Source organism: Python bivittatus, unplaced genomic scaffold, assembly GCF_059951505.1.
Source record: "Python bivittatus isolate LINGU-HERP-01145 unplaced genomic scaffold, Pbiv_v1 ctg000410_np1212, whole genome shotgun sequence".
Lineage (NCBI taxonomy): Eukaryota > Metazoa > Chordata > Lepidosauria > Squamata > Pythonidae > Python > Python bivittatus.
This window is the reverse complement of record NW_028277067.1, coordinates 9,961,037-9,986,806: the sequence shown is the minus strand read 5'-3', so window position 1 is coordinate 9,986,806 and position 25,770 is coordinate 9,961,037. Positions and strand designations below refer to the sequence as shown.

General features: G+C 41.5%; 2 protein-coding genes across 4 annotated transcripts; one reads left to right on the top strand and one right to left on the bottom strand.

The window, feature by feature from the left end:
* The first annotated feature begins 1,578 nt into the window (after window positions 1-1,578).
* Window positions 1,579-17,006, top strand: SCRN2 (secernin 2). Of its 3 annotated transcripts, none has more exons than XM_088143472.1 (8): window positions 1,579-1,602; window positions 3,438-3,616; window positions 4,242-4,423; window positions 6,524-6,723; window positions 10,297-10,512; window positions 11,220-11,385; window positions 13,379-13,559; window positions 14,153-17,006. In XM_088143472.1, the coding sequence occupies exons 2-8, from the start codon at window positions 3,443-3,445 to the stop codon at window positions 14,309-14,311; spliced, it is 1,278 nt and encodes a 425-aa protein (XP_087999598.1). In that variant the 5' UTR covers window positions 1,579-1,602; window positions 3,438-3,442; the 3' UTR covers window positions 14,312-17,006. The 3 variants fall into 3 exon arrangements, with proteins under 3 accessions (XP_087999598.1, XP_007420209.1, XP_087999597.1); XM_007420147.4 differs by having other exon boundaries at window positions 1,590-1,727; XM_088143471.1 differs by lacking the exon at window positions 1,579-1,602 and adding an exon at window positions 2,097-2,239.
* Window positions 16,968-25,456, bottom strand: LRRC46 (leucine rich repeat containing 46). The gene is made up of 8 exons (XM_088143287.1): window positions 25,410-25,456; window positions 21,522-21,641; window positions 21,280-21,388; window positions 20,374-20,420; window positions 19,410-19,519; window positions 18,765-18,834; window positions 18,147-18,310; window positions 16,968-17,394 (listed from the first exon to the last, which is right to left on the bottom strand). The coding sequence occupies exons 1-8, from the start codon at window positions 25,454-25,456 to the stop codon at window positions 17,015-17,017; spliced, it is 1,047 nt and encodes a 348-aa protein (XP_087999413.1). The 3' UTR covers window positions 16,968-17,014.
* Window positions 25,457-25,770: the final 314 nt, after the last annotated feature.

Sequence of the window (25,770 nt, the reverse complement as noted above, 5' to 3'; positions counted from 1 at the left end):
TTCTCCCCACTCCAGCAGGAATCGATGGACAAATGAGCAAGGGATGGTTTAAAGCAGCCTTTTCTAACTTAAAGCCCTTCAGATGGATTGGACTTCAGCTCCCATAATTGGCATAATTAGTTCAATATATCTGAAGTTCACCAGCTGAGAGAAGGGTGGTTTGAGCAAATTAGTGCTATGTAGTAGTTAGAGCACCAGGCTGAGACCAGGGGTCACCCATGGGGGCAAGCAGATGACAACAGGTGTGTCTTGATGACATCATGTAAATGACATGACTTATGTCCTTACATCAGACATTGTGATATCAATCATGCCATTTGTGGAATGATGTCAGGACATATGCATGTTGATATCATTGTGGCTTGCTACTTGGCACCACTGTGAGTAGATCTGGGTTTAAGCTACCACTTGTCTGTGGAACTCACTGATGGTTGTATACAACATGCCAAGCCCAGGTTAACAAAACACATTTCCTGTGTTAACATACAGTGCCCAGATAAACCAAGTTATGATTTAAGGTGATAGGCCTGATTGTCACAATATACTGAGAAAGGAGCTGGGTTCCTACAACATTAACCACCACAAACTACTCAACCACGGTCTTTGTGGAGGATTTTGACATGTAACATCGTCAATCCACTGTGGCCCATGTAAAAGTGGTGCTTTCCGACTTTGTGTCAAATCATTTTCGGGGACGTTTGGAGGTAAGGGCCTGCTCTGCTGTACTGGCCACCTGAGGCTACAGCAGGCATGACCCTGCCACATGCTTGGCCCCTAATTTTCAGGCTATTTCTCTCTTGGCAGTGGAATCTTTTACTCTGATAATAAGCCCAAACAATCTTATTTCTCTGATAATAGGCCCAATATCTTTTGAAGGCCACTGGATACGTGTCACTTTAACATGTGTCCAGTGCTCTTCCTGAAAACTACCTAATGTGTCACAAACACCCCCTGCAGCTTTGGCACTGGAGCGCCAAAGCCAGAAGGGTGTGTTAAACATGTCTTCAGAAGTCTACCAGAAGACTGCTAAACCAACGTCACCTTGACACCAAAACTGCAGAGGGCAGTTTTGTGTACTGTGTAGGGAAGCAGCACCCTTGCTGTACAACAACCCCTCATGGCTTTGGCACTCTTGATGTGGGTCCAGGAGTGTTCCAAAAGACTTCTAGACATGGTTACAGGACAAAAGGCACTTTGTGGCTTAGGCGTTGTAGCATCTAAGCCCGGTGGTGAAGCCATGGCAGTTTTACCATAGAGCAGCTGGCTGCAAAGCAGCTTTTCAACTGCCACCATAGAGGGTGCTTCAGGGATTTGCCTTCCCAAGCATCAAAAACAGCTTAAGCTGCAGCGCCAGGCTCTAAGCCTGGTGGGTGAACTGTAGGTGAGGATATCCTGCAAGCAGGCAGCTTGCAAAAGTATGGATAATAATTTAATTTTCTTTTTCTAATTTAAAGCCCAAAGCGCTCAGCAGCGCGTTCCGCCGGACCACTTTGAAGGTTTCGGCACCGAACATAGTCTGCCGGCGCCCCCTGGCGTCCCGCTCACTGACCGAATATCTCACTTAAAAAAATACCTTTTTGCAGCTTCCGGCCAGCTCCAAAGGTAATTCAGTTTGGTGGTCAACATAGCCAAGTGTTTCCCTAACTCGTTGCCCGGGCCTTGGGCCGTGACAGGTCCAGAAGGCTCCGGAGAACCAGCCTCATCAGGCTGTTCCGCGTTAGGCGCCGGTGAGTTTAAAGTGCTGGGGAGGAATTGGGGCCGGGAGAAAGCGTGGCCGTGGAGCCCTGGGCGCTGGGGAAGGGGCGTGAGCGCGCGCGGACGGGATGTGACTTCTGTAAAGCTGGGCTGCTTTTCCGCAGCAGTTTGCACTGACATGGTGGGGGGAGGTTAATTGCAAATAAACAAGAACCATCATTTCAAAAGGAGATGATCGGAGCGGATTGCTCCTTTGTTGCAAAAGAGGAAGGGGACGGAAATAGAAAGTCCAAAAGCTGTGCTTCCACGACGCCTATACCTGAAATCAACCGAGCCCTCCGTTCTCGCGGGACTCTGGACCGTAAGCTAACCACATGACCTGAGTTTGCGCAAGACGCTAGGCAAACGTGGTTGGCTAGCTGGTAGCTTGGTGTATCGTGCGAACACAGCCTGAGGGCGGTAAAGTGTAAAGAGAGAGCTGGATGTTCGTTGCAGAGTATCTTTAAGGAGAGACCCTCGTACGGCATCTGCTAAGCAAAACAAGGTGTGTTGCATCGCAAAGGAGGATTCGCTGCAATATCCGTGCATAGACTCCACAAGGGAAGGGATACAAAATGGAAGGAGGGGGCTTTGGCTGCTGCAAACAGCGCGTGAAGGATTTAGGCACCTCAAAGGGATTGCTGGTGTTGATGTAGTGCACAAAGCCTAGGATGCCCAGGGAGCAGACTTTTAGGATCTAAGCAAGAGAATCAAGAAAGATCGAGGAGAAAGATTGAGGCCGGAGACAAACGTACATTTATTCCAGGAACTAAACGAAGAGCTTGTGCCAAACCCTATTCAGAAAGGTGGTTTTGAAGGGTGTTCAAAAGGAAATATTGACATATGTATTTATATAATCTTTTTGACTGCTGTCTTTCAATTCAAAGCCCTGTAGGAATGTAATGAAAACCATAATGTGGAATTCAGAATACAGATAAAACAATCCAGTAACATCAGTTTTTAAAATCCTTTCATACTGAAAACTTTTCCCACAACGCAGCTTGGAACAAGTTAGGTTTACAAGTTGAGGACATTGTAGCCAATTCATGCTTTTGGGAAAGAGTTCAAGAAGAACAGAGCCACTTCTGAAAAGGCCCTGTTTATTCTGACCATTCTTTGGTTGGATATGAACGAGAGGCCTTAAGGCTCCGGCAGCTTTGCCTGGTCCCCAGGGTCCCTCAGATACAGCAACTTGACTTCCATCCCCTCGACATCCAGAGGTAAAATCTGCCCCTGTAGATTGAGCCTGGAAGCAGCTATGTTCTTGGAATAGCTGGCTCCCATGAGCATCTTTAGGGATTGCATTTCATTCTGTTCTTAAAGGCAGCACTATAGAATGAGTTGCAGTAGGCTAGCTAGAGGCTTATTCTCATGCTCTCCCTGTTGTGGCATAAAAGCATTTTACTCACCATTTTTGAGGGACACGTCATCATAATGTCGCCTTCATCTCATCCCCAGCCTGCCATTCGGAAAGTCTAGAGCTATCGTCAGTTGTTCTATTTTGGTAGTGGTGGTTCCCTTCTCCCAACACAAAACAAGGTATTTGAATATCTTGAGCCAATCAATTAGCTTTGAATAAAATTTTATTGATTATGGAAGGAGAGGTGATCCTCCCGTCATGTAAATAAAACAAAGAGATCTTTGTTCAAAAAACAGAATGTGAAGGTTGCAATGTTCAACTCTCTCTTTGTAATTTTACACAGATAGAATGGCCAGTCTCCGCTCCCCTGTACCGTCCTCCTGTGACTGCTTTGTCTCACTTCCCCCAGCCTCTTCTGCCAGAGAGGTCATTTTTGGCAAGAATTCAGATCGGCCAAAAGATGAAGTTCAGGAGGTTGTCTATTTTCCAGCCAGATTTCATGCCAAAGGGACAAAGGTTCAGGTGAGTTGAAATCAGGGAAGGGGGAGAGGGTTGGTTGGAAGGGTTGTTTAGGCCTTGTCAGCTCTTTGCTTAGTACAGGAATCCAAATAAAAGCATGGCCCACCAACTTCTGGGTAATTAGTTCATCCATCGTAGATAGAAATGCTTCTTAAGGTTAATGCATTGAAGTTCCAAGATGAGACAAGAGCACAACATATTCCAAATGCTATCAAGAAAAAATTAACAAACTCCATCCAGAACAGTCTTGTAGGTTAACACATCCCATCCTGATAGGAAGGCTGCATTTAGATACAAGGATAAATATTTTTGTCTCCAAGGGCAGTATGCCAGTAGAATCAGCTCTTGCTCTTTGCTTGTATTTGTACAACACAGTAAGTAGTTGTTTGTTTGATCATGTAAAAACAGTGAAGTCACCCACAAGTTGAGCACAACTCTTAGTGACGTATGTGGATACATCCATGTGATTTTCTTGACCTGAGGTAGAAGTTTGTCATTGCATTTTTCTAAGATGGGGCTTTGACTTAGCATGTTGCGGTCATCCAGACTTGGAGATTAAAGCAAGAATTAAACTATCTTCAGAGTTCTGGTGGATGTGGTTTGTTGCAGAATCTGTCTTTCTCCATAGTGTACATATATTGAAGTGGATCAGGTAGAAAAGACCCATGCAGTGATCCTGAGTCGGCCTGCCTGGCTGTGGGGAGCTGAAATGGGTGCCAATGAACATGGTGTCTGCATTGGCAACGAAGGCGTGTGGAGTCGAGAGCCGGTTGGGGAGGAGGAAGCCTTGCTGGGCATGGATCTGGTCAGGTAGGAAACGACATAATGTGTTGTGTAACTGGTAGGATCCACACCCAACACCTGCACATTCTCTGCCTCTCTATAGCGGTGCCACTTTGGCATTTCACCACAATGCTCTCTTGTCACTGATGTGCTAATGTTGCCTTTGCTTCTGGCCTCCTATCAAGTCAGCATCAAAACTCAAACTGCTTTATTACTGATCTGATATGAAGACAGGCTCTGTCAAAGGCCGCCTTCATACATCAACCATGATTTCTGAATACAGAGACTGAACTGTAGGCTCAAAAGAGTAAGTTTGTATCTTTCCCATCTTTGCCTCCCCTTCAGGCTCTGAAGCAAATTATTTATTTTCTAGCCTTGCCATTTTCCCTTCCTGTAGAATAAGTATTTGTAACTAATCACATCCACATAACTGCCATATTGTGAAGCTGTTGGTGACTTTTCCTCCAAAATTTAAATGTGTGCACCAACCCTAAAAGATTGGGGCAAGGGCGTGGGGGGGCAGGCCAGCAATACAGTTATAATTGCCAAATACAATCCTGCATACCAGAAGGCATTGATCTGTTCATGCCTGCGTCATGCATTGAGAACTGAGGTTTTCAGGGGACCTGGAACAGACTACAAAATTTGGCTGGTTCCCTCCCTTTAAAGTTTGATTTTAAAATGTATAATTTTTCTTTAACCTTGTGCCCGGGACAAGCACCTCCCTGTGTTCCTGGATTGGGAGGCCTTGCTTGAGATCACTCATACTTTAATCACCTCTCAGTTGGACTATTGCAACACCCTCTACATGGGCTGCCCTTGAAGATCATCTGGAAGCTGCAGTTGGCCCAGAATGCAGGATGTGGATAGCTGTGGGTGCAGTTCAGTACATCCATGTAATATCACTGCTTGTCAGCTGGTCCCTGTAGGTTTCCAGGTGCAATTCAAGATGTGGACCTGTAAAGCTTTACAAGGCATAAGACCAGGTTATTTGCAGGATCACCTTCCTCCAATTATTTCTGCCCGTCTGTGGGCTGACACCATCCCACATGCTTTAATAGAAGAGGCGCATTTCAGATCCCTTCCTTGAAGCAATGTCACCTGATGGGACTTAGGAGGTATGCCTTTTCTGTTGCAGCACCTGCTCTCTGGAATGATCTCCCCAACCTGTTGGCTTTTAGAAAGGCCAGGGTGACAGGTGATCCTGCCTCATGTGGTGTAGTGTATATTGAGAGGTCCTGATTGTTGAGGAGGATGATGAGGAAGATATTTTTATCCCATCATTTTTATATACTGTATATAATTCAAGGCAGTGACATACCTAATACTCCTGCCTCCTATTTTCCCCAACAACCCTCTGAGGTGGGTTGATCTGAGAAAGAGTGACCTGCCCAAAGTCACCCAGCCAGATTTCATGCCTAAGGGAGGCCTCGAACTTACAATCTCCTGGTTTCTAGGTCAGCATCTTAACCACTACACCAAGCTGGCTCTCTGTTAATTGTTGTAATTTTAATTGTAACTGATATGTAACTGCCCAGAGTTGCATTTATGCCAGTTGGGCACCCATACAAATTTCCTTAATTAATTTTAAACTAGCAACTAGCCAAACTTAGCTGAGTTTCTCCAAACTGAAGTAGAATCAGCCTTGATGAGTACTCAGATGAGAGGCCACTAAGAAATCCTAAGGCTGTATGCTGGGCTGGGAAATTTTTTAAAAATCAAGAGAGAAGGCAGAGCAAACTTGTCAGGAAACCATATGAATGTTTCCATGATGTCACCAACAGCTAACTTCAACTTGAAGGAGACTCTAGTCTGACTAAAGCCAAATGGGCTTTGGAAAGTATTTTAAGATGTAGTGGGTTGCTACAGAACGTAGGGAATGCTCTCTATTTCACAACCAGAGAAGCTAAGAAAAAATTAAAATACTGGTGCTGTCTTTATTTATTGATCAAATTTATATCCCACTGCCATCCTGTCCTGCCCCTATCTTCCTCCTTCCCCGCAAAAGACCCTTTATTACATACACTGAAATAATAGGGTGCCTTTTAAAAATGTTAATTAATATATTAATTAAGCAGTTGCTAAACATGCTTGAAAAATGAATAACAATGAAGTGCTGCATTTCAGACTGGGTCTGGAGAGGGGCAGCAGTGCTGGTGAAGCAGTCCGAGTCATAACCTCCCTTCTGGAAAGTTATGGTCAAGGGGGCAGCTGCAAGGAGGCGCCAACTCCTTTTGTCTACCATAACACCTTCCTCCTGGTGGACCGTACTGAAGCCTGGGTGTTGGAAACAGCCGGGCGGTTTTGGGTAGCTCAGAGAACCCAAGGTGGGCATTTGATTTACTTGTTTTTTAAATAAAGGATATAACATGAATTATTAGAAGGGTATAAAGGGTTTTGAGTTCAAAATGTGGCATTTCAACCTTTCAGAAGTGTCCTAATCTTGTTCTAACCTTACTAGAAGTGATCTGAACCCTAAACAGCTCCATTTTGAGCTTGGAGCACATGGTTTGATCTTGAACTGTACAGCTGTTTTGAGTGTGGAACATTTCCAGTAAGGTTAGAACAGTCCATTTTAAAACAGAAATGTGCTCTTTTGCTCTGTCCTCTTTCCCCTCCCCTCTCTTGGTGGTGAATGGAGCACCTGAAGATTTGAGGTCCATAACTGCCCACTGCTGAAATGGGAGCGGAAACGTCAATTGGGCGATTGTGGACCTCAAATCCTGAAGATTTGAAGCCCCCACTTGCAACTTTCCCTGCCGGCTTCCAATGGGGAAGCCGGCAGAAAAGATTACAAATGGCAATCACATGATTGCAGGGCACTTGGGAACCAGCATAAATGTGAGCTGGTTGCCAAGTGCCCGAGATGCGGCCATGTGACTGTGGAGGGGGGGCACCGTGACATTTTACAATGGCCAGAAGTGCTTTACAGGCCATAAAGCACCCTTTCCAAGGCCGTCATAATTTCGAACTGCCGTTAAATGAATGGTCGTTAAGCAAGGACTACCTGTTCTAGGATAAAAAGTTCTTCCCAGGCCATGGGGCCATTAAAAACCTTAGCAAGCAACTTGAAAAGTGAGTGTCATGCAGAGCCCTGCTTTTGCAGTCCCAGGGCTCAGTCTGACAGTATTGCAAACAGTCCTCAGCACAGTTGCCAAATTTGTATCGTGACTTCCTGCATTTCAAGAAGTAAAATTACTTAATATTGTTTAAAACTTAAGGGAAAATCCAAATACCCTTCACACACACACCCACACACACATACACAATGAAAAAACCTGCCTTGGCCATGTACGGGATGTCATCCATCTATTTCTTATCCTCACTCTACTTTGATCCTCTCCAAGTTACCCCACCCAGCAAAAAGTTACCCTCAGTTGAAAACATGTTTGCATGAGATGTCTGGCAAGCTACCATAAAGATAAATTAAGAACCCTGTCTCTTTGTCAGTTGTTTCCTCCTTTGACTATAAAGGGTGCCATGTGTTGAATCTTCCCTGGGAGATTCCCATATTTTATAAGAATTCTCTTTCAAGGATTAGCATCAGATAGAACAAATTGATTTATTTTCTCCATAAGTATTTTTCTCCATATGTATATTCAATAAAATATACAGTCAGGTCCAGAAATATTGGGACATCGACACAATTCTAACATCTTTGGCTCTATACACCACCACAATGGATTTGGAATGAAACAAACACAATGTGCATTAACTGCAGACTGTCAGCTTTAATTTGAGGGTATGTACATCCAACTCAGGTGAACGGTGTAGGAATTACAACAGTTTGCATATGTGCCTCCCACTTGGTAAGGGACCAAAAGTAATGGGACAATTGGCTTCTCAGCTGTTCCATGGCCAGGTGTGTGATATCCCCTCAGTACCCCAATTACAATGTGCAGATAAAAGGCCCAGAGTTCATTTCAAATGTGCTATTTGCATGTGGAATCTGTTGCTGTCAACTCTCAAGATGAGATCCAAAGAGCTGTCACTATCAGTAAAGCAAGCCATCATTAGGCTGAAGAAACAAAACAAACCCATCAGAGAGATAGCAAGAACATTAGGTGTGGCCAAAACAACTGTTTGGAACATTCTCAAAAAGAAGGAACGCACCGGTGAGCTCAGCAACACCAAAAGACCCGGGAGACAACGGAAAACAACTGTGGTGGATGACCGAAGAATTCGTTCCCTGGTGAAGAAAACACCCTTCACAACAGTTGGCCAGATCAAGAACACTCTCCAGGAGGTAGGTGTATGTGTGTCAAAGTCAACAATCAAAAGAAGACTTCACCAGAGTGAATACAGAGGGTTCACCACAAGATGTAAACCACTGGTGAGCCTCAAAAACAGGAAGGCCAGATTAGAGTTTGCCAAACGACATCTAAAAAAGCCTTCACAGTTCTGGAACAACATCCTATGGACAGATGAGACCAAGATCAACTTGTACCAGAGTGATGGGAAGAGAAGAGTATGGAGAAGGAAAGGAACTGCTCATGATCCTAAGCATACCACCTCATCAGTGAAGCATGGTGGTGGTAGTGTCATTGCGTGGGCATGTATGGCTGCCAATGGAACTGGTTCTCTTGTATTTATTGATGATGTGACTGCTGACAAAAGCAGCAGGATGAATTCTGCAGTGTTTCGGGCAATATTATCTGCTCACATTCAGCCAAATGCTGCAGAACTCATTGGATGGCGCTTCACAGTACAGATGGACAATGACCCAAAGCATACTGCAAAAGCAACCAAAGAGTGTTTGAAGGGACGGAAGTGGAATGTTATGCAATGGCCAAGTCAATCACCTGACCTGAATCCCATTGAGCATGCATTTCACTTGCTGAAGACAAAACTGAAGGGAAAATGCCCCAAGAACAAGCAGGAACTGAAGACAATTGCAGTAGAGGCCTGGCAGAGCATCACCAGGGATGAAACCCAGCGTCTGGTGATGTCTATGCATTCCAGACTTCAGGCTGTGATTGACTGCAATGGATTTGCAACCAAGTATTGAAAAGGGAAAGTTTGATGTATGATGATTATTCTGTCCCATTACTTTTGGTCCCTTACCAAGTGGGAGGCACATATGCAAACTGTTGTAATTCTTACACCGTTCACCTGAGTTGGATGTACATACCCTCAAATTAAAGCTGACAGTCTGCAGTTAAAGCACATTGTGTTTGTTTCATTCCAAATCCATTGTGGTGGTGTATAGAGCCAAAGATGTTAGAATTGTGTCGATGTCCCAATATTTCTGGACCTGACTGTAAATATATTTTATTTGGGGCCTTTCAGTGCTATAGAACCTGAGATTTCAAAGTGGGTTCCTGGTAGAATCTAAGAGAGCAACTCTTCCTACCCATATAAGCTGCTTAGTCATTTATTTAGGCTTTAAGCCAAGATGTTACTGGAGTCCAACTCTCATTAGCTTTACAAGTTGCTGATCTGTACGATCAGAGAAATGGCATTTATTCCAAATGAGGCTAATGATAAATGTATAATGGCAGTAGAAAAACCAGCCAATACTGTAAACATAGGACATGACTGGCATCTGAATCAAATCTTGCTTAATGTTACGGACCCATTAAACTCAGACTTAATTCTGAATACATAGGCTTAAAATTTTATATAATAGGGCAGACTATCTCAAACTAACTTAGCTAACAAAGTGATTTAAGCAGATTGTTAAGAGTTATTTATTCTTTCTTCCCAATAGTTATAAAACTTTAGATATTGGAGTTCTGCTCTAGAAGAGACATTCCTTCTGTGTGAGATGAGAGAGAAGAGAGAATGCCTCTTCTGAAAGGAAGCCTACTACAACTTACCATATAGGGGAAGGCTGTGCCAGCAGTAGACCCAATTCCACCACTTTAGTAAACAGTTTTGTTTTTCCTCCAACCACACAGAAGGTGCCCGGAATATTTCCAACCAGCTAACTATTGGTACTGACATTACCAGTGAACATGTGGGTCTAAGACAACATGCTCAAAAGCAAGGATGGTGGAACGGTCAAGGAGAGTTCAATTTCACAGAAGTGTTTTCGCTCATCCATCAGCCCATCCGCATGGAGGCAGCCAAAGCTCGGTATTGTGCTGGCCAGCAGCTGCTACACCAACACTCAGGTGCGCTTTCAGAAGATGTGAAGGGAAGAGCATTGGAAGTCAAGCTCATATGGAAATGGGGATCTGAAGGAATGGGGTCCTGCTGCTTAGGGATTCCTTCAAGCAATTTTCCCCAAGCTTGTGCCCTCCAGTGGTTTGAACTTCAACTCCAGGAATACTGACTGAATCGGTCTCAGTGGCTCTAAGGCAGCCTTCTGAACTTGGTGCTCTCCAGATACGTGGGATTTCAACTCTCAAAATTCCCAGCACGACCAATTCTGGGAGTTGAAGTCCAACACATCTGATGGGCACCGCATTGGTGGAAAGGTGCTTTAGCACCACCTAATTCTCCCAATCCCAGTTCAGCAGGAATGTGCTGGACTGGGATAGTGCATGGCAGTCTTTCCTAATTTGTGCCCTCCAACTTCAGTTTTCAGTATTGGCTACTATGACTGGGAATCCTGGGAATTGAATGTTTGGACATCATTTGAAGTCCATTGCAGCTGGAGGTTTATTTGCAAATTGTGCCCCATCCATCACATCTATCTACCTTACTCTATGCCTTCATTAATTGTTCCCTAAATCTACCATGGTGCCTTTACTAGTGGTACCTTCTTTTCAGGTACATATGAATTCTAGCACCTTTAAAAATATTAAAAAATTAAAATGATGGGATGACTGATGTTCTTTCTCCTTTGGCATTCATGTAACATTCTTTGTCATTGTAGGCCAGATTACTGCTGAGACAATTATGACCATCTTAAGGGACAAAGCCAGTGGGATCTGTGTTGATTCTGAAGGTTTCTGCACCACAGGAAGTATGGTATCCATCCTCCCTCAAGATCCCCTCCTACCTTGCATCCATTTTTTCACTGCTACCCCGGACCCTTCTAGGTGAGCAGCAGTTCTGTTTAATGAGTCTCAAATGTGCATACGTAGGGCAAAGCCAGACTTTCCTCCCATTCATGAGATGGCAGAACAGTATGCCAGCATAAATTGTGTTGCCATCACTGCAGATTATTTTTCTGTCTTGGTAGTGAAGCTAACAAGTGGGGCTCTTTCTTCTGTTTTAATGTGGCACAAATTAAGGAAAGTGATTGGCGGATTCCACTGGCTTTGTTCCCCTCCCACCCCATGTCACCAGCTAGTGGGAACAACAGTCCTTCTGTTTAACATGGGGTGGGGTGGGGTGGGGATGGGCGAGCATAGTCAAGTACTTAGTATAGCTACTGTGGCCACCAACTGATTTGCCCAACTAACAGATTGCAGGCATGGAGGTGTTTTGTACCTGTTATCTATCTGGCTATTTGTGAATGTTGGGTTTACACCTTTCTGAATGCGCATTAAACCTGTGTCCAAAAATAGCCTGGCTGACAGGTTGCACCCATGGGCACTGGGCGAAGCAGGAATAAACAGTTAGCAATGAGCAAGCTCTGTCCTCAACCAGTGTTGCAAGGGGATGGCGGTGAGTTGGTGTGGCTGGCAGCACCCAGAACTAGCCTCTGGAATAGTCAAAATGGTATCCCCCACCCACCCAATAAGTAATAAAAACAGTAAAAAGTAGCGCCATGTGAAATAGCTTATTGATAGAGGCAGCCAAAAACCTCTAATGGGCTTGTTGGTAACAGAACCAGCAACACACAGCTGGCAGACCCCAGGTTTTGTTTCTGTTTTGTATTTTTTGCCCCAGTTTAAATTGTTCTTCTATGCAGCACAGGACTGGCACACTCTCAAGAAAGAGCTAGCCCTGCGTTTTTTTAATCCATGTTTTAAAAACAATTCCAAATAGTGCTAAGCTTGTGTATATTAGGAGGTTGCAAAAAACCCAGCAAGTGCTTTGGGAAGTGCTGGTCAGAAGTTACATAGGCAGATGCTGATGTCCATAGGAGGCAGTGCCCCAAAACAGGATGGGCAAGGGGTGGTGGTTCTCCAACAACCAGAAGTGGCCAGAAGAAGCTGGGCAGTCCCAGTCTCCCATTACATCATGAACCACACCGTTAATGAAGTGTGCAAAATTGTGTCAGGAGGAGAGGGAAAATGCTACCTAAAAACTGGAACAATATTTAGCTACCTCCATGGTGGGCTGAGGATGACACAAAAACAATGTCATGAGAACATGTCATATAAAGCCAGTCACTGGGACATCTTTGTGCCTTTGTTAGTGTCAGATGTCTTGCAACAATTAGGACTGGAAACAATGTATCCAAGAAATGAGTATTAGTAAGATTTATTAGGGAAAAAAGCACACGAATTTGGGCAAGTATTTTTACTTTAAAATGAGACATAATATCTATAGGTAGCTTAAAGCAACTAGAGCCTAATTTTGTGATTTTTTGATGCAATGAAGTGAATGCTGGTCTCTTGATGCACCTGCAAGTTGTTTTGGAAATGGCTCCTAACCTTCTTATCACTGTGAAACAGCTCTCACAGTAACATGAGAATGAGCCCTAGTCTCTTCCTGCCAACCTTGGCTTTTCATAAAGCTCCCCTTGAAGCTTCAATACATGCAGAATATATCTGAACGCGTTTGAGCAGCATGTCCTACATTACTTCTGGCTTCAGTTGAAAGGAACCAGGCAGATGAAGGAGTGGATGCTGTTCACCTTTTTTAGCCTTAAGCCATTTTTTTCTGTACTTCAGATTGCATGCTGCACATATGTGAAAAAGAGCAACTACTTTTTTGCACCTTTCATGTAAGGTTTAGGTTACATAACTCTACTCATGCACAACCCAAGGACTGCCTGTATTGCACTGCAATATTGTCTTTTCCCTCTGCCCTTGCTTCCTGTTCATGCTTTAGGGATTTTAAAATTTTAAATTAAATTAATAAGAGTGCCTGACTTTTGAATATTGCACCTAATGGACTTCCTTTTTCTCTTCTTGGCAGGTCTATCTTCAAACCGTTTATCTTTGTTCCCAATGTTACTTCCTTCCCTCAGGTGAAATCACCAAGTTTTGGTGAAAAAGACCCCATTAGGGACACTCCAAGATTTCAAAGCCGAGTGGACCGTCGGCACGATCTCTACAAGCAACATCAGTTAGCCTTGGAAGTCATGGATTGTAATCAGGTGAACTCCCATGTGTTTTGTGCAGCCCTCACAGTTTTAAACTGTCTGGCTTTACCTCCCATAGAGGCCGCTATGGATAGAATTGGCAGGAATTCAAACGTTAGCTAAATCTTAAAAGGCGAGAGCTGTTGGGTTGTGGAACAGATGGGCCCTGGAATGCTCCTCTACTGGCTGGATTTAAGCAGAGGCTGGATCGGCATTCTGTAATTGCATCATGCTTTGTAGAACTAGCATTGAGCTTTGACCTTTCACGATTCCATCTGTGTTTGTGATATTGTGCTTCAAATAGCTTGGAGAGTTGTGGTAGCAAAGAAGTTGGGAGTCCCAGTGGGATATATTCAGTCTTCTTCACAGTCACTTTCAGGACTAACAAATTTATTCTGGCATAAGCAATCTGATATTTTGGTTGCAACAGCCAATCCACAGGTACAAAGCCTTCTTGCCTGGTGTGAGGATAGCCCACTAGCTGTTTCCAGAGAACCTGTCCACGTGCCACTGCTTGTATCTCATTGTCCACCTGCAGCATGCTGTGATTAAAAACAGTGTCTTATAGTCTCCGTTCATATACTATCCTTCCTCTCCTTCCTTCCCAGCTTGAATGCCAGAGACTGCAGGAGGCTATGAAGAAATTTCAGCAGCAAGTTCTGGAGAGTGTGAAAAATGTGTTGACAGGCTCTGTCACTGTGAAACCCCAGGAGTTGGCTGGCCTCTTTTGCAATTCTGTGGATGCAGAACTCAAACTGTATAGATGATGGAGACTTAATGGTCAGGTGGGTTGGGGCTTAATCCTTGTGCTACTGACACACTGAATCTTTCCCTTCTTAGGGTACAGCTACATAAGGGTTCTAAGCCTGTTTAAAAGCAGATCTTAATCTCTGGGTCTTACATCAGCAGTACTGAATTTATTTCTTTTCTCGGTTGCTGTATAGATGAAACTGGAGCAAAGCTATGGTTTCTTTGTTTTGTGTTTTATGAGCTTCTGTTTCTCTGCTGAAAGGAACATTTGTTTTCCAATGGCTCCCTGCCCTTGAGCTTTAGGCCCTCTAAGGGAAATGTTATTGATTTGCACTTACCTGATCAGTAGCCCAGAGGAAAAATTAGCAAGGATGAAACTGATAGGCATTTTGTCATTTTCTATCTTCTCTTTTGAGCAAAATGCAAATGTATTTCCTCCCTCCCTCCATCCTGCAAGATGTCCTGCAAGAGCTAGAGGTGAGGCATCAACTTCTGTTCCTAGTTCTCAGCATTTCAAGTCAGCTGTTTACCCCTAACTCAAGATAATTCATTCATAAGCAACTTAAAAAGCACCAATCCCAACACAGATCCTTGAGGAACTCGACTGCCCATTTTTTCCTACTCATTCCTTTCTGTCTTTTTAGTTTGCAATCCATAAAAGGGCAGATCCTCTTATCCCTTGCCTGTTAAATTGATTCAGCCTTTCATAAGTGCTACTGAAACTGTCAACTGTAGAAGGTTGGTGAAACAGGATTTATCTATGTGGAATCTGTGCAGATTTTCCTTCAGCAAGATTTTTTCCACTGTGTCAAATTATTTACTGCTTAATTATTTTTCTTTAATTACCATTTTGCCTGGAACAGATATGTGTCAGACTTATAATTTATGGGATCTCCCCTGGGTCCCTTTTAAAAATTGGTGACACATTTGGTTATCTTCCAGTCCTCTGGCCCTGTGGTTATTTGAGGAAAAAATTACTTACTGCATTTATATTTCTTGTGGGGTGGGGTGGGGGAATGAAAACAATAGTGGTAACGCCCTTAGATTGTGATTATGTATCAAGTTCTGGAAATTACAGCCACTGGCATGATCACAGGATTTCTGTCTGGTGTGATATGTTTTAATTATTTTATGGGTTTAAAAATTTGGGAATTTTAAGATTTTTATTGTAACCTAAGTTTTATTAATTGCTCATAAAGTGGTAGGGTTTTTTTGTATCCCTGCTTTGGGATTGTGTTATCATTAAAAAGTGGGTTAAGGTAAAAAAGCTAAAGAGAGAGATCCGATATAATGACTAAAAATAGAACATCTCTATAGACAAACCAATAGAAGCATTTAGTTGTAGTTATGTGGGACTTCCTTGGGATTTGTCCACTAAACTGAATTAGCTTTTGGAATTCATATGAATAATCTGTGTGACATCTGGGGATCCATAAAACCAAGGGCTAGAAATGCATTTATCAGTTTGGGGAGGCTGAGGCCATGGGAGTCTGCAGGGGACAAGCAGAGGAATGACATCACATGCATTATGACATAATTGTGCACATTAAGCAAATTACTTATATCATTTGTGTGATGACATCATGATGCTTGTATCAGACTCCTACTGCTGAAGTTGCAGGATATGGGATCATGGTGCAAAAGAATGGGACTAGGGAGAAAAACCTAAAAATTCCCTTAAAAAACCAAAGGTTTCCCCCAAATAGCTTTTCACTAAACAGCAACATGTTTTGGTCTTGTGTGCACAAGGTGCCAAGTTCATACATGTTAATCATAAACTATGTTAAACAAACTACAATGTTCACATATTTATGCCAAAGTGAAACAAACTGCATTATGGTATAACTCTTAGCATAGTACACAGCTGTATATCGCTTTCTATGGTATCAAACTATGGTGGTTTATTCAACAAACTATTATATAAAAATCCTGATTTAGTGAGCAGTGTGACACAGCTCAGAACTTCAAAGAACCAGGAAGAGACCATTACACTTTTCTGCTGTCTTGATTTTCAAATTCATTTTTTCCCCAGTTTCCTCCTGACAAGTAAATTTGGAACAGAGTTACTTCCTCAACTGAAGCACATAATCTCATCCCAGACTTTTTAGGGACAAACCCAGAGAATTTATGGCTCTCTGTAGCTTTAAATGCGCTTTAATTTGCATCTAGTTTAGACATGAAACTTGAGTAATTTGGAAAGACACGAATTCATGTAATCCCCACTGAAAGGGACATGCAAACATCCGGGTTTAGGTATATGTAACAATTTTAGTTCCTAATCAAGTTTTGTTAGTAGGCTTAGAATTTCCTAACAAAGATTTCTAAGTACAATTTTATAATCCGGTATTTTTCTTGAGGCCTTTTGATGCCACAAAGATAAATTAGTATTCATTACTGTACATTTGCGCTACAGATGTTATTAAAAGGCACAGGAAACCTCATTATATTTCAGTAGAAAGGGGCAAATTTCTGCGGTATGAGTAAACCTGCCATTAACTACCCTGTCCCTCCCTTTTTTCTCAGTAGAAGTGTTTCCTGCAAGTTACTGTGTAGATTACCCATTTTTCTAGTTTTCTGACTGGCAATCATATTCCTCCTGCCTCTCCCAACAGCTCATAATTTCTTATTTAAAAAATGGACAATACTTGTCAAATGAAAAGAAGTATATTTGTTTGATAAAATAAAGAACTGTATAATTAAAAGAATGATTCAATAAATTATCATTTCTTTATGTTCTTGTTTGTAGTTGTAGCTGCGCTAGATCTCTCTCCTTTTGATATTTTCAGCTGGGCCTGGGTTATGCCTTCATTTTTCCCCTTTGGAGTATTCAGTCCTGTATCAACTGCTGGATTCACTGTTCTTTGCCATGGATTCAAAGCAGTGTGGCACTCATTTTGAGGCAGATTGTTGTTTAGAACTGGGGATCTTGATTCTGGTATACTTAGGGCCTCAGGTCTACCTTCACTGGTGCCGAACACCAGCTGCCTCAGATTCTGCCGCTGCCTCAGCTCTTCCAGACGGGCTTCGTGTTCCCTCATTGCTCTCTCTTTCCGCCAGGCTGAGCGACTACTGAATTCATTATGGAGATCAACAAAGAAGTCTAGCAAAAGAAGAGCATGAGGACAAAGTTGTGGTTGCCATAGTTCATTCAGAAAAAAATTACCTAGCTGTTCTCAGCAAATTTGCATAGACGTTGCAGAATTGGAGAATGCTGCAAATTACTTTTGTTAACATGGATACATGTAAGCCAGAAGGTGCCTGCTCAAGGTACAGATTTCAATTCTGCATCAGAGCTACCAGTATGTACAGAGTAACCAGGGCAACTGTCAGAGGAACCAGTGCAGTCTGACTAAATGTCAGCTCAGCCAGGAAATTGCTCAAAATCTCTGTTGTCTCTTATTTTAAGAATAGTAGTTTTAATAGTAAATATAATTAAAACATATTTAATATTATCAGTTTTTAAACAAAGATTATCTACCAGACCTTGTATTTTCCTCTCTACTTTGGGAATAAAAGAGAGGTTTTTTGGTGAAGATAAATGTCATTACAATTGAGAATAATGAGGACAATATGTATAATGGTTATAATTTTTTACTGTGCATAATATTTATTGCATGTATATTGTGGCTTTCAACCAGTGTCCATGATTTTCCCTCTCTTTTATCATCCCAGTGTTTTTGTGAGGTAAGTTAGTGACCCTAAGATTATTAGGAAACATCAAGGGAATCTGAATCTCTTGATGCCTTTCATGATACTTCTTTTCAATAGTCTTTTTTTTTCATCGCAGAACCTGAAAGTCTTTGCTTCCACATTTTTGTAATGTCCAAAAGCTGGCCGTGCAAGTTGGAATACCTTTTTCTGTGCTTGGTGGCTGAGCGAGCTCTGGATAGTCCTCATGGTCACTTTCTTCTGAGCTGTTCTCCTCCTCTTCATTGTTTTGGACTGTGGCTTCCTGTTTAGGAATGCCTTTGCTATCCAGTGCTATCAGATGGGGCAAGGCCGCCAACACACACTCCCTAGAAATGGAAATACATGGCTGAGGAAGTTGGGATCAAATTAAAAAGTTCATCTCCATGCCCTGCTCTTTGATGATTAATCAAAGCAGGAGGCAAAATCTTTTACATTCAACAATTCAGTTTTGTTTTGTTTTAAATGGAAGAGATGCTGTAAGTTACACTGTCTGGCCCAGAAAGTACTGCCTCATTTCCCCATATTCTCAGTTGATTCAGAGCAACCCTATTTCCTAATGTCTTTTGCCATATTCCATGATGTTGCACATTTATATGTGGGGCAGCCTTGGTGATGGGGTACTACCTTCCCCAACCTAATCCCCTCCAGAGATGTTGTTCCAGTTCTTACGCTGGCAGGGATTAAGGAAGTTCCAAGTTCAGCTTGAAGAACAAGAAGCTAGAAAATGTAATTACAGGATACGTTATTATGAATCAGTATGATTTGTTTTCCTGGTTTTACCTGTAGCCTTTTTGATTCACACATTTATTTCCAGTCAGGTCAAGGATTGCAAGGTTCAGAGGCAGCTCATCTATATAGGCCAGAAGGTAGAAACAGGGAAGCTGGTGAGAGTGTAAATAAATACAGATTGATGTAGGGTTTTTTGGAGATGCAGGAAGCTGGTTCATGATTTCATGAAGCATTACTTATCAAGCGTAAAATACAACTATTTTAGTATTTTATTAATCGAATTGCTAAATAAATTCTTGACAAATCTGGTTTAGTCTTACAAAAAAGCCCAACTCACCTCACAGGGTGGTTGTTGTGGGAAAAATAGGAGGAGGAAGGAGTATTAGATACAAGTTCACCACCTTGAGTTATTTATAAAAATAATAAAGGCAGGATAATTTTTTTTTAAGTCAAAGTGAAGGGCTGAATTTCAATAATATAGTGTTCTATAGTGTAGGTCATGGGAGAATATAAGTATAGGTCAGCATTGCTTGATCCAATTTCTCTAACTGTAGAGGGTACAACTCATAATTCCCTGATGGTTGATGATAATGGTTATTGACAGCTATAGTTGTAGTCCCAACATATCAGGAAGGAACCACACTGAGGATGGCTGGTATAGATGATAGAGATGAATAGAGGAATAGTTACACTAACCTATCTCTAGAATATCAATGCAATTCTGTGAAAGATCCAGAAACTTCAACTTGAGGAGAGACTGGAGGTTTTCCACTCTGCTGATGTAATTCCCAGCTAATGATAGAAACCTGGAAGCATGTGAGAAGGCAAGACATTGAAGATGTAAAACCCTTAAGACTAAAACAATAGTAAGACACTGCCTTTCAGAAAAAGGGAAATATACTGAAGCCATGATGCACTAATGAGCAATGACATCATAAAGCATGCAATCTACTTCTCACCAGCAGATAGAGTTGCAATCCAACTCTCAAAGCCAGGTGCTATCAGCTTCCTTTCATTACCTGTCTGGGCTGGAAATCAACTAGAAGTTTTTGATTCTCATTACTGAATCCCTCTGTCTTTAAAATTGGCCTAGTTCTCACTGAAGTGATAAATGCATCTCATTCATGTAAAAAACTAGCAAACCAAAAATAAGGTTCCCAGCTTTCTAACCATGCTAGTTTTCTGTACTGAATACTTTTAATTTAGGGGTGACCCCACCTGTAGCATTACACACCAATACAGGCTTATCCTTGAGATAAACAAGCCTAGAGAAGGGTGGGCTACTTTTTGGCACTGAAGCCCACTGTAGTTCAAGTTACACACACAAACACGCACACTATACCCTCTCAGTGATTTAGCTGCAAATTAGTTTTCTAAAACTGTTCCACAGGAAATGGATCAGCTAACCAGCTGTTAAGAAAAGCAGGTCTCTGAGATATGTGAACCCAGCCATAGTTACATTTTACAGTATATGTGATAATAACAAAATATGTAATTGTTATTGTTCAGTGTATGTATTTTATCATATTTTATCACAACCATTTGGACTTAATTTGACACACGGAATTCTTTCATTTCTATACAAACTAAGGATGATTTTGTAATTTTTTCCCTTTCTGATCATTTAAATCATGTAAGAAAAATGAGAAATACCACTTACTTCAAGTTTGGAAAGCCACTTAAGTTTTCAATTTTCTCTATTTGATTCTAAAAATGAAATCAGCACAAGTCTCAACATGTTATGAAATGCAGGAAGAGCATTGGGAAAGTTTCATTTACTGTATACAAATATATATGCTTTGCTCTGAGTAGACTTTGGAAAAGGAGTCTTTCTCCTAGCTGCTGTTTACTACAAATGTTAGGTCTTTGTGCAATCTTTGAGATACCTTCTGAGTAGTACTGTTTTGACTATATAAGCAACAGCACTATCATCCCAAACACCAGAAATAGTAGGAAAGATGAACATGTATGTTTGTGGACATTTCTGCTGCCTGTTTTCCTGAGTTGTACTGTTATATACATAAAACATTGTAGGAGGTATTATTAAAAATGGCAGACTATCTTTATTTTGGAATGACTCTACCCAACCTGCATCCAAGTAAAACATTTTGCCCTTCATGGTAATAGATAAATATTACCATGAAGATTAAGAATTTGATTTAAAAATAAAAATAAGATCAGCACCAAAGCAAATTCTAATTCACCCTGCCAAGAAATCTGGATTCCTCCTGTATGAATTCTGCTAAGCAAATATTGTTTTGTGTATATCTTCAACAGTCCAACAAAAAAAGGAAACAGACAAACTCTGAGCACATAAACACTTTTAGGCCCAATCTTGAAGTCTGAAATATTCTAAATCAGCCTTCTCTAACCTGGTGCCTCCAACCGTGTTGGACAATTCCTATCATCCCCACCCAATATAAGTTCTGTAATTTTTGTCAAAAGGAGTTGGGAGGCAGCTAGTGGTACACAGTGGAGGTACGTGCCTCAAATGCCAAAAGCAAGAACATTGCCTTTCAAAGACAGTGCTGTATTCAATAACAAAGAATGTGGCAGAGTATGTTACCTGTTGTAAATAGATGCTGTGGACCTGTTTTAAATCTGGCAGGTTGGCAATGCAGCTAATTCTCTCCCTATCTAGCCGTAGGACTTGTAGAGAAGTCAAGGCTTCAGATCTGGAATTGGAGAGATGTTTTTCAACCAGAATCATTATTCCTGTTCTCCTTTCCCCCCTCCCCCCCTCCCCACAAAGTATTATTAGCACCTGAAAGAAACTTTGATATCAATTTAAACAGTAGGAATACTCACATCTTCTCTGGGTCCTCTTTCTGCACTGGCACATTCCTCTGGACAATGAGAGATTTTGTCAAGCACACTCCTCCAGTGGGGGATCCTTGTAAATTTGCTGAAGGTAAGTAGACAAGGATTCTGGTTTATCTGGGTTTAAGTTAGCAAACCAGCTAGTGTGTCATGATAAAAGCAAACCTCCCCTCCTCGTTGTTGTTGTTTCTGACAGTGAAGGTTTGTAAGGAAGATCTTATAGGAAAAGAACTCTCAAAGGAAATAAAAGAACATATTTCCAGAAGGCCATTAGGAGGAAGAGGAAGATTCTTAATTTTGTATAGAATCTTGTTCGCTGATTACAACTCTGCTTATAGATTGTATTGTATAGCTTTACTTGCCAAAGTTTGGTTGTTATTGTCATTAATCAGTGCTGGAAAAAACTATCTGAGACATGATTACCTTTAATAAGAGTCAGATTTAATTATACTTAACCCCCCTGAAATGAATGGGACAAATTAATTGTGATTAACGTAGATCCACTGATTTTAATCAGTCCACTTGAAGAGATAAATCTTACAGGAAGTATGTAAGTGGATGAGTAATTTGATTTATTTACCAAACAACGGAAAAAGATATGATTCCAAAAAGTCAATAAATATGATTCCAGAAAAGAAAACACAGAAAAGTGAAAACAATAAAATGTAAAAGAAAATAAAAAAACAATAAGCAGAAATGACTAATTTGATTTATCCATGCCATGAGGGTAATAAACATCTATAGGATGTTTAGAGACTAAACTCTTAGTCTCTCATTAGCAATTGCACAAAACCCGACTACCTTTCTGGATATTTTAGCAGTCACATAAATCAAAAGCAAATTTTCTCAGAGGACCAGCCAGAACAGTTTAACGTCAGGGGTGTTATAACATGAATAACAGACTAAATGTTCCTCAGTAAATAGGAACATTGTCTATCTCCCCTCTGTCAGCATGGGAGTTCAGGGAGAAAACTTTTTGATGTGATATACTCAAGATACTCATTGAATAATTAGTGAATATAATTACGGACTATTCCTCATTTAGTGGGGAATAGTATTCTGACCACTGTGAAAGTTAATATCAAAGGCTCATTGGTTCAGTTCTGCATTGGATTGGCTTCCTCAAGCTCTGTTGAAATTAAGTATTAAACTGAGAAGCAGTATTATCTAAAATCTAAGAACTATCCATGAAGATCTCCAAATCTAAGGTGACAAAGCCTCATACAAAACCCTGAGGAAGTTAAGTCCAGATTCCAATTATAACAAAGAATGGGGAACATTCTGAGTCATTCGGAAAGGATTTTTAAAATGCTCATTTGACTGCTCCATTAGATATTATGTTTGAGAGGTAAATCTAAGGATATTAATGGCTATGGGTACATGGTTACTGCCTCTGCTGTCTGCAAAATACAAAACTGCAATGAGCAGTCTTATCAGCGTGATTAGAACCAGGTTTCTATTGTTTGCACCACATGATGGAGAATGGAAAAGTAATTCCTAACTAATTAAGGCCTATATTGAAGGTATTATTTATTTTCCAACAGTGAGTTCAGCTGTCAAGCCTTTTGGTGAAGACCATTACTTTTGTCTTAGGATATTTGATTACAAATCTTTCCTCTGCTCAGTATTTTTCAAACTTGGCAACTTTAAGATGCCAAGATACCAAAACTTAAAGATTCCACTGGCTGCAGAATTCTGGGAGTTGAAGTCCGCACATGTAAAAGATGCTAAGTTTGAAAAACACTGCTCTACATGATATAATGCAAGGGCTTGCAGACTCTGGCTTCTCTAAATTGTGGGAAGGGTGACTGTATCACCAGTATACATTTTTCAGTTTGGTGGCTGAAGTTTTCTGGGGTTTAGATTAATGAATGTAGAAATTTTAAATTAGTGGAGCCACTGTGCAGCCTTGATTTTCTTTTTGGATGGGAATTGGCACAGAGAAGCAGCCTGGAACTTATATGACTTGCATAATAATGTTTGCATATAATTTCCTAATCAAAAGCAGGTATTTTTACTGTAATCATTAAAGAAGTGTTAAATGAACTGAAGCTTCCTTTTCTTACTTGGAATTTAATGTGATCCATTTGGATTTCTAAGCTGGTGATTGAAGTTTGCAACCATATATGTACTATTCAGTGATAATATGGCTAAATGGTTATTTTTCTATATTATTGTTGTTTTTGTTGTATGCCACCCTGAATCACTTTGAGTTAGACAGCCTTATAAATCCATGAAACAAACAAACGATCTGGATTGGGCAATCTTTTTTAGTCTTGAAGCTTAACAACCCCCTCTCAAGTGGAACCTCAGCCATATGGGGTTTGTGTGGGTCCTCTCATGAAGTCTGTTGTGTAGTAAGATCACAGTGTGATTAGATGGCATCATTGTTCACAGATCTAGCATTTCAGGGGAATGTTAACTGTTCCTTAGAGCACCATTCTGTGGCCATACTGGACAGATCAACAACTGTCATTTCCTTTACAATATGCTAGCAATCTCTGGCTTAACTACTCAAGCTCTTGGATCTTTCACACATGCTACATGTTACAGAGAACCAAGCCTTCTGCAAGGCTTCTTGGTTTTTCTCTCTTGTACGAGGCATTAGCAGAGGAGTTCCCTCGTTGGAAGAATTTCTTCCCTATGGTTTGTCCTTTGTTTGGGTCAAAACACCAAACACCATGATCCAGAGTTCAAACGTTTATTTAACACACAAGGCAAGAGCATCGACTGCAGCTAGCCCCACGCCAAGGGCACAACACTCTTTTATAGTGAGGTATAAATACAGTGACCATACATCTTTTAATATAAAGGACAGTCTTTTATTTTAGGAAGCTGACCTTTAGATTTATCTAATTTAATTATTTGTTTTCTTGGTTTTGCTCTTGCATTTTCCTTGTAAAGCAAAGTTATAAACATTTTTTTTATCCTTATAAATCTCTTTCAGATTTGCCCCTTTTTCAGGTTTGTCCTTTATTTTTTCCAAGAAAATATGATCACCGTAGATATAAACAACTAGTTTGTGCCTAATTCTAAAATTCTCAAGTTTTACTTTCCTAATAAGGCATAGCCTGATTTCTCACTTTCTAATTGGCAAGCCTTATTTGCTTTCTTCTTATCCCTTTCTTTCTATCTATGTGACCCTTTTGCTCCTCTACAATGGTGAAATGCTAACTTCCTCTCTAAAATGGCATTAGTTCAGCTCTCTACTAACTACTTTCCAACACCTTGAACTTTTAAGACCCCTTTAAAGAAGAGGACTTACCTCCAGGCATGATTGAGGAAGAATTGGGGTCCCAGCAACACAATCGCCCCGAAGCCCAAAGATGAATTTCAGTCTGCCTAGAAATGACCGAGACTGGGGAGGGTGCCTGTGACAGCTACAGTTTCAGAATCTCCATGGCAACGGTGTGCAACTAGTATGGGGGGGGGAGGAGGGGGCAAGAATCACCATAGCAATCCCTTGCATTTACCGTACTTAGCAACCAAAGGGAGGCAGCCATAGGACCGGCTTAGCAAGGGCCGGGGATATGTGTGGGTTTCTCTTTAGTAGTGTGCGAAAGGCTTTTCCCAAAGCTTAGCCGGGAGATTCAGTTACTTAGCAGCAGCTCGGAAAGAGAATTTGTAAGGATTCCTTATGGGTGTCGGTACCCACCCAAGGACTGGCAGTGCCTCCTTAGCAACATCTATGCGGTGTTTCTCAACCTCAGCAACTTCAAGAGGTGTGGACTTCAACTCCCAGAATTCCCCAGCCAGCCACTGGCTGGGGAATTCTGGGAATTGAAGTCCACACCTCTTAAAGTTGCTGAGGTTGAGAAATATTGATCTATGGTGAGGCAGCCTTATCCCATCTTTCTTACAACTGAAGTGTGGTACCTCTGCCTTTTTCTACGGGTGCCACTAGCAACCCCTAGGGTTACCATACTGCAGAAATCCGGACGATCTCTAGAAGGCAGCAAAGAGATGGGGTTTTCCTATATCTCTTTCCAGCCATCTAGCGCTCGTCTAAATGTGGACAGCCCAGAGAGACAAGCCCTAGTCTTCCCCAGAGGTTGCCGCGAAAGGCGGTGTGTGAACTTGTATTCTAATTTTTGTGTTATTGTATTTTAATTTTTGTACTGTAATTGTTTCTATTTTCTTTTTAACTTTGTTCGCCGCCCAGGGTCATGTGGTGAGATGGGCGGCTATACAAATTGAATAAGGAAAGAAAGAAACTCGAAGAAGGGGTGAGCACGAG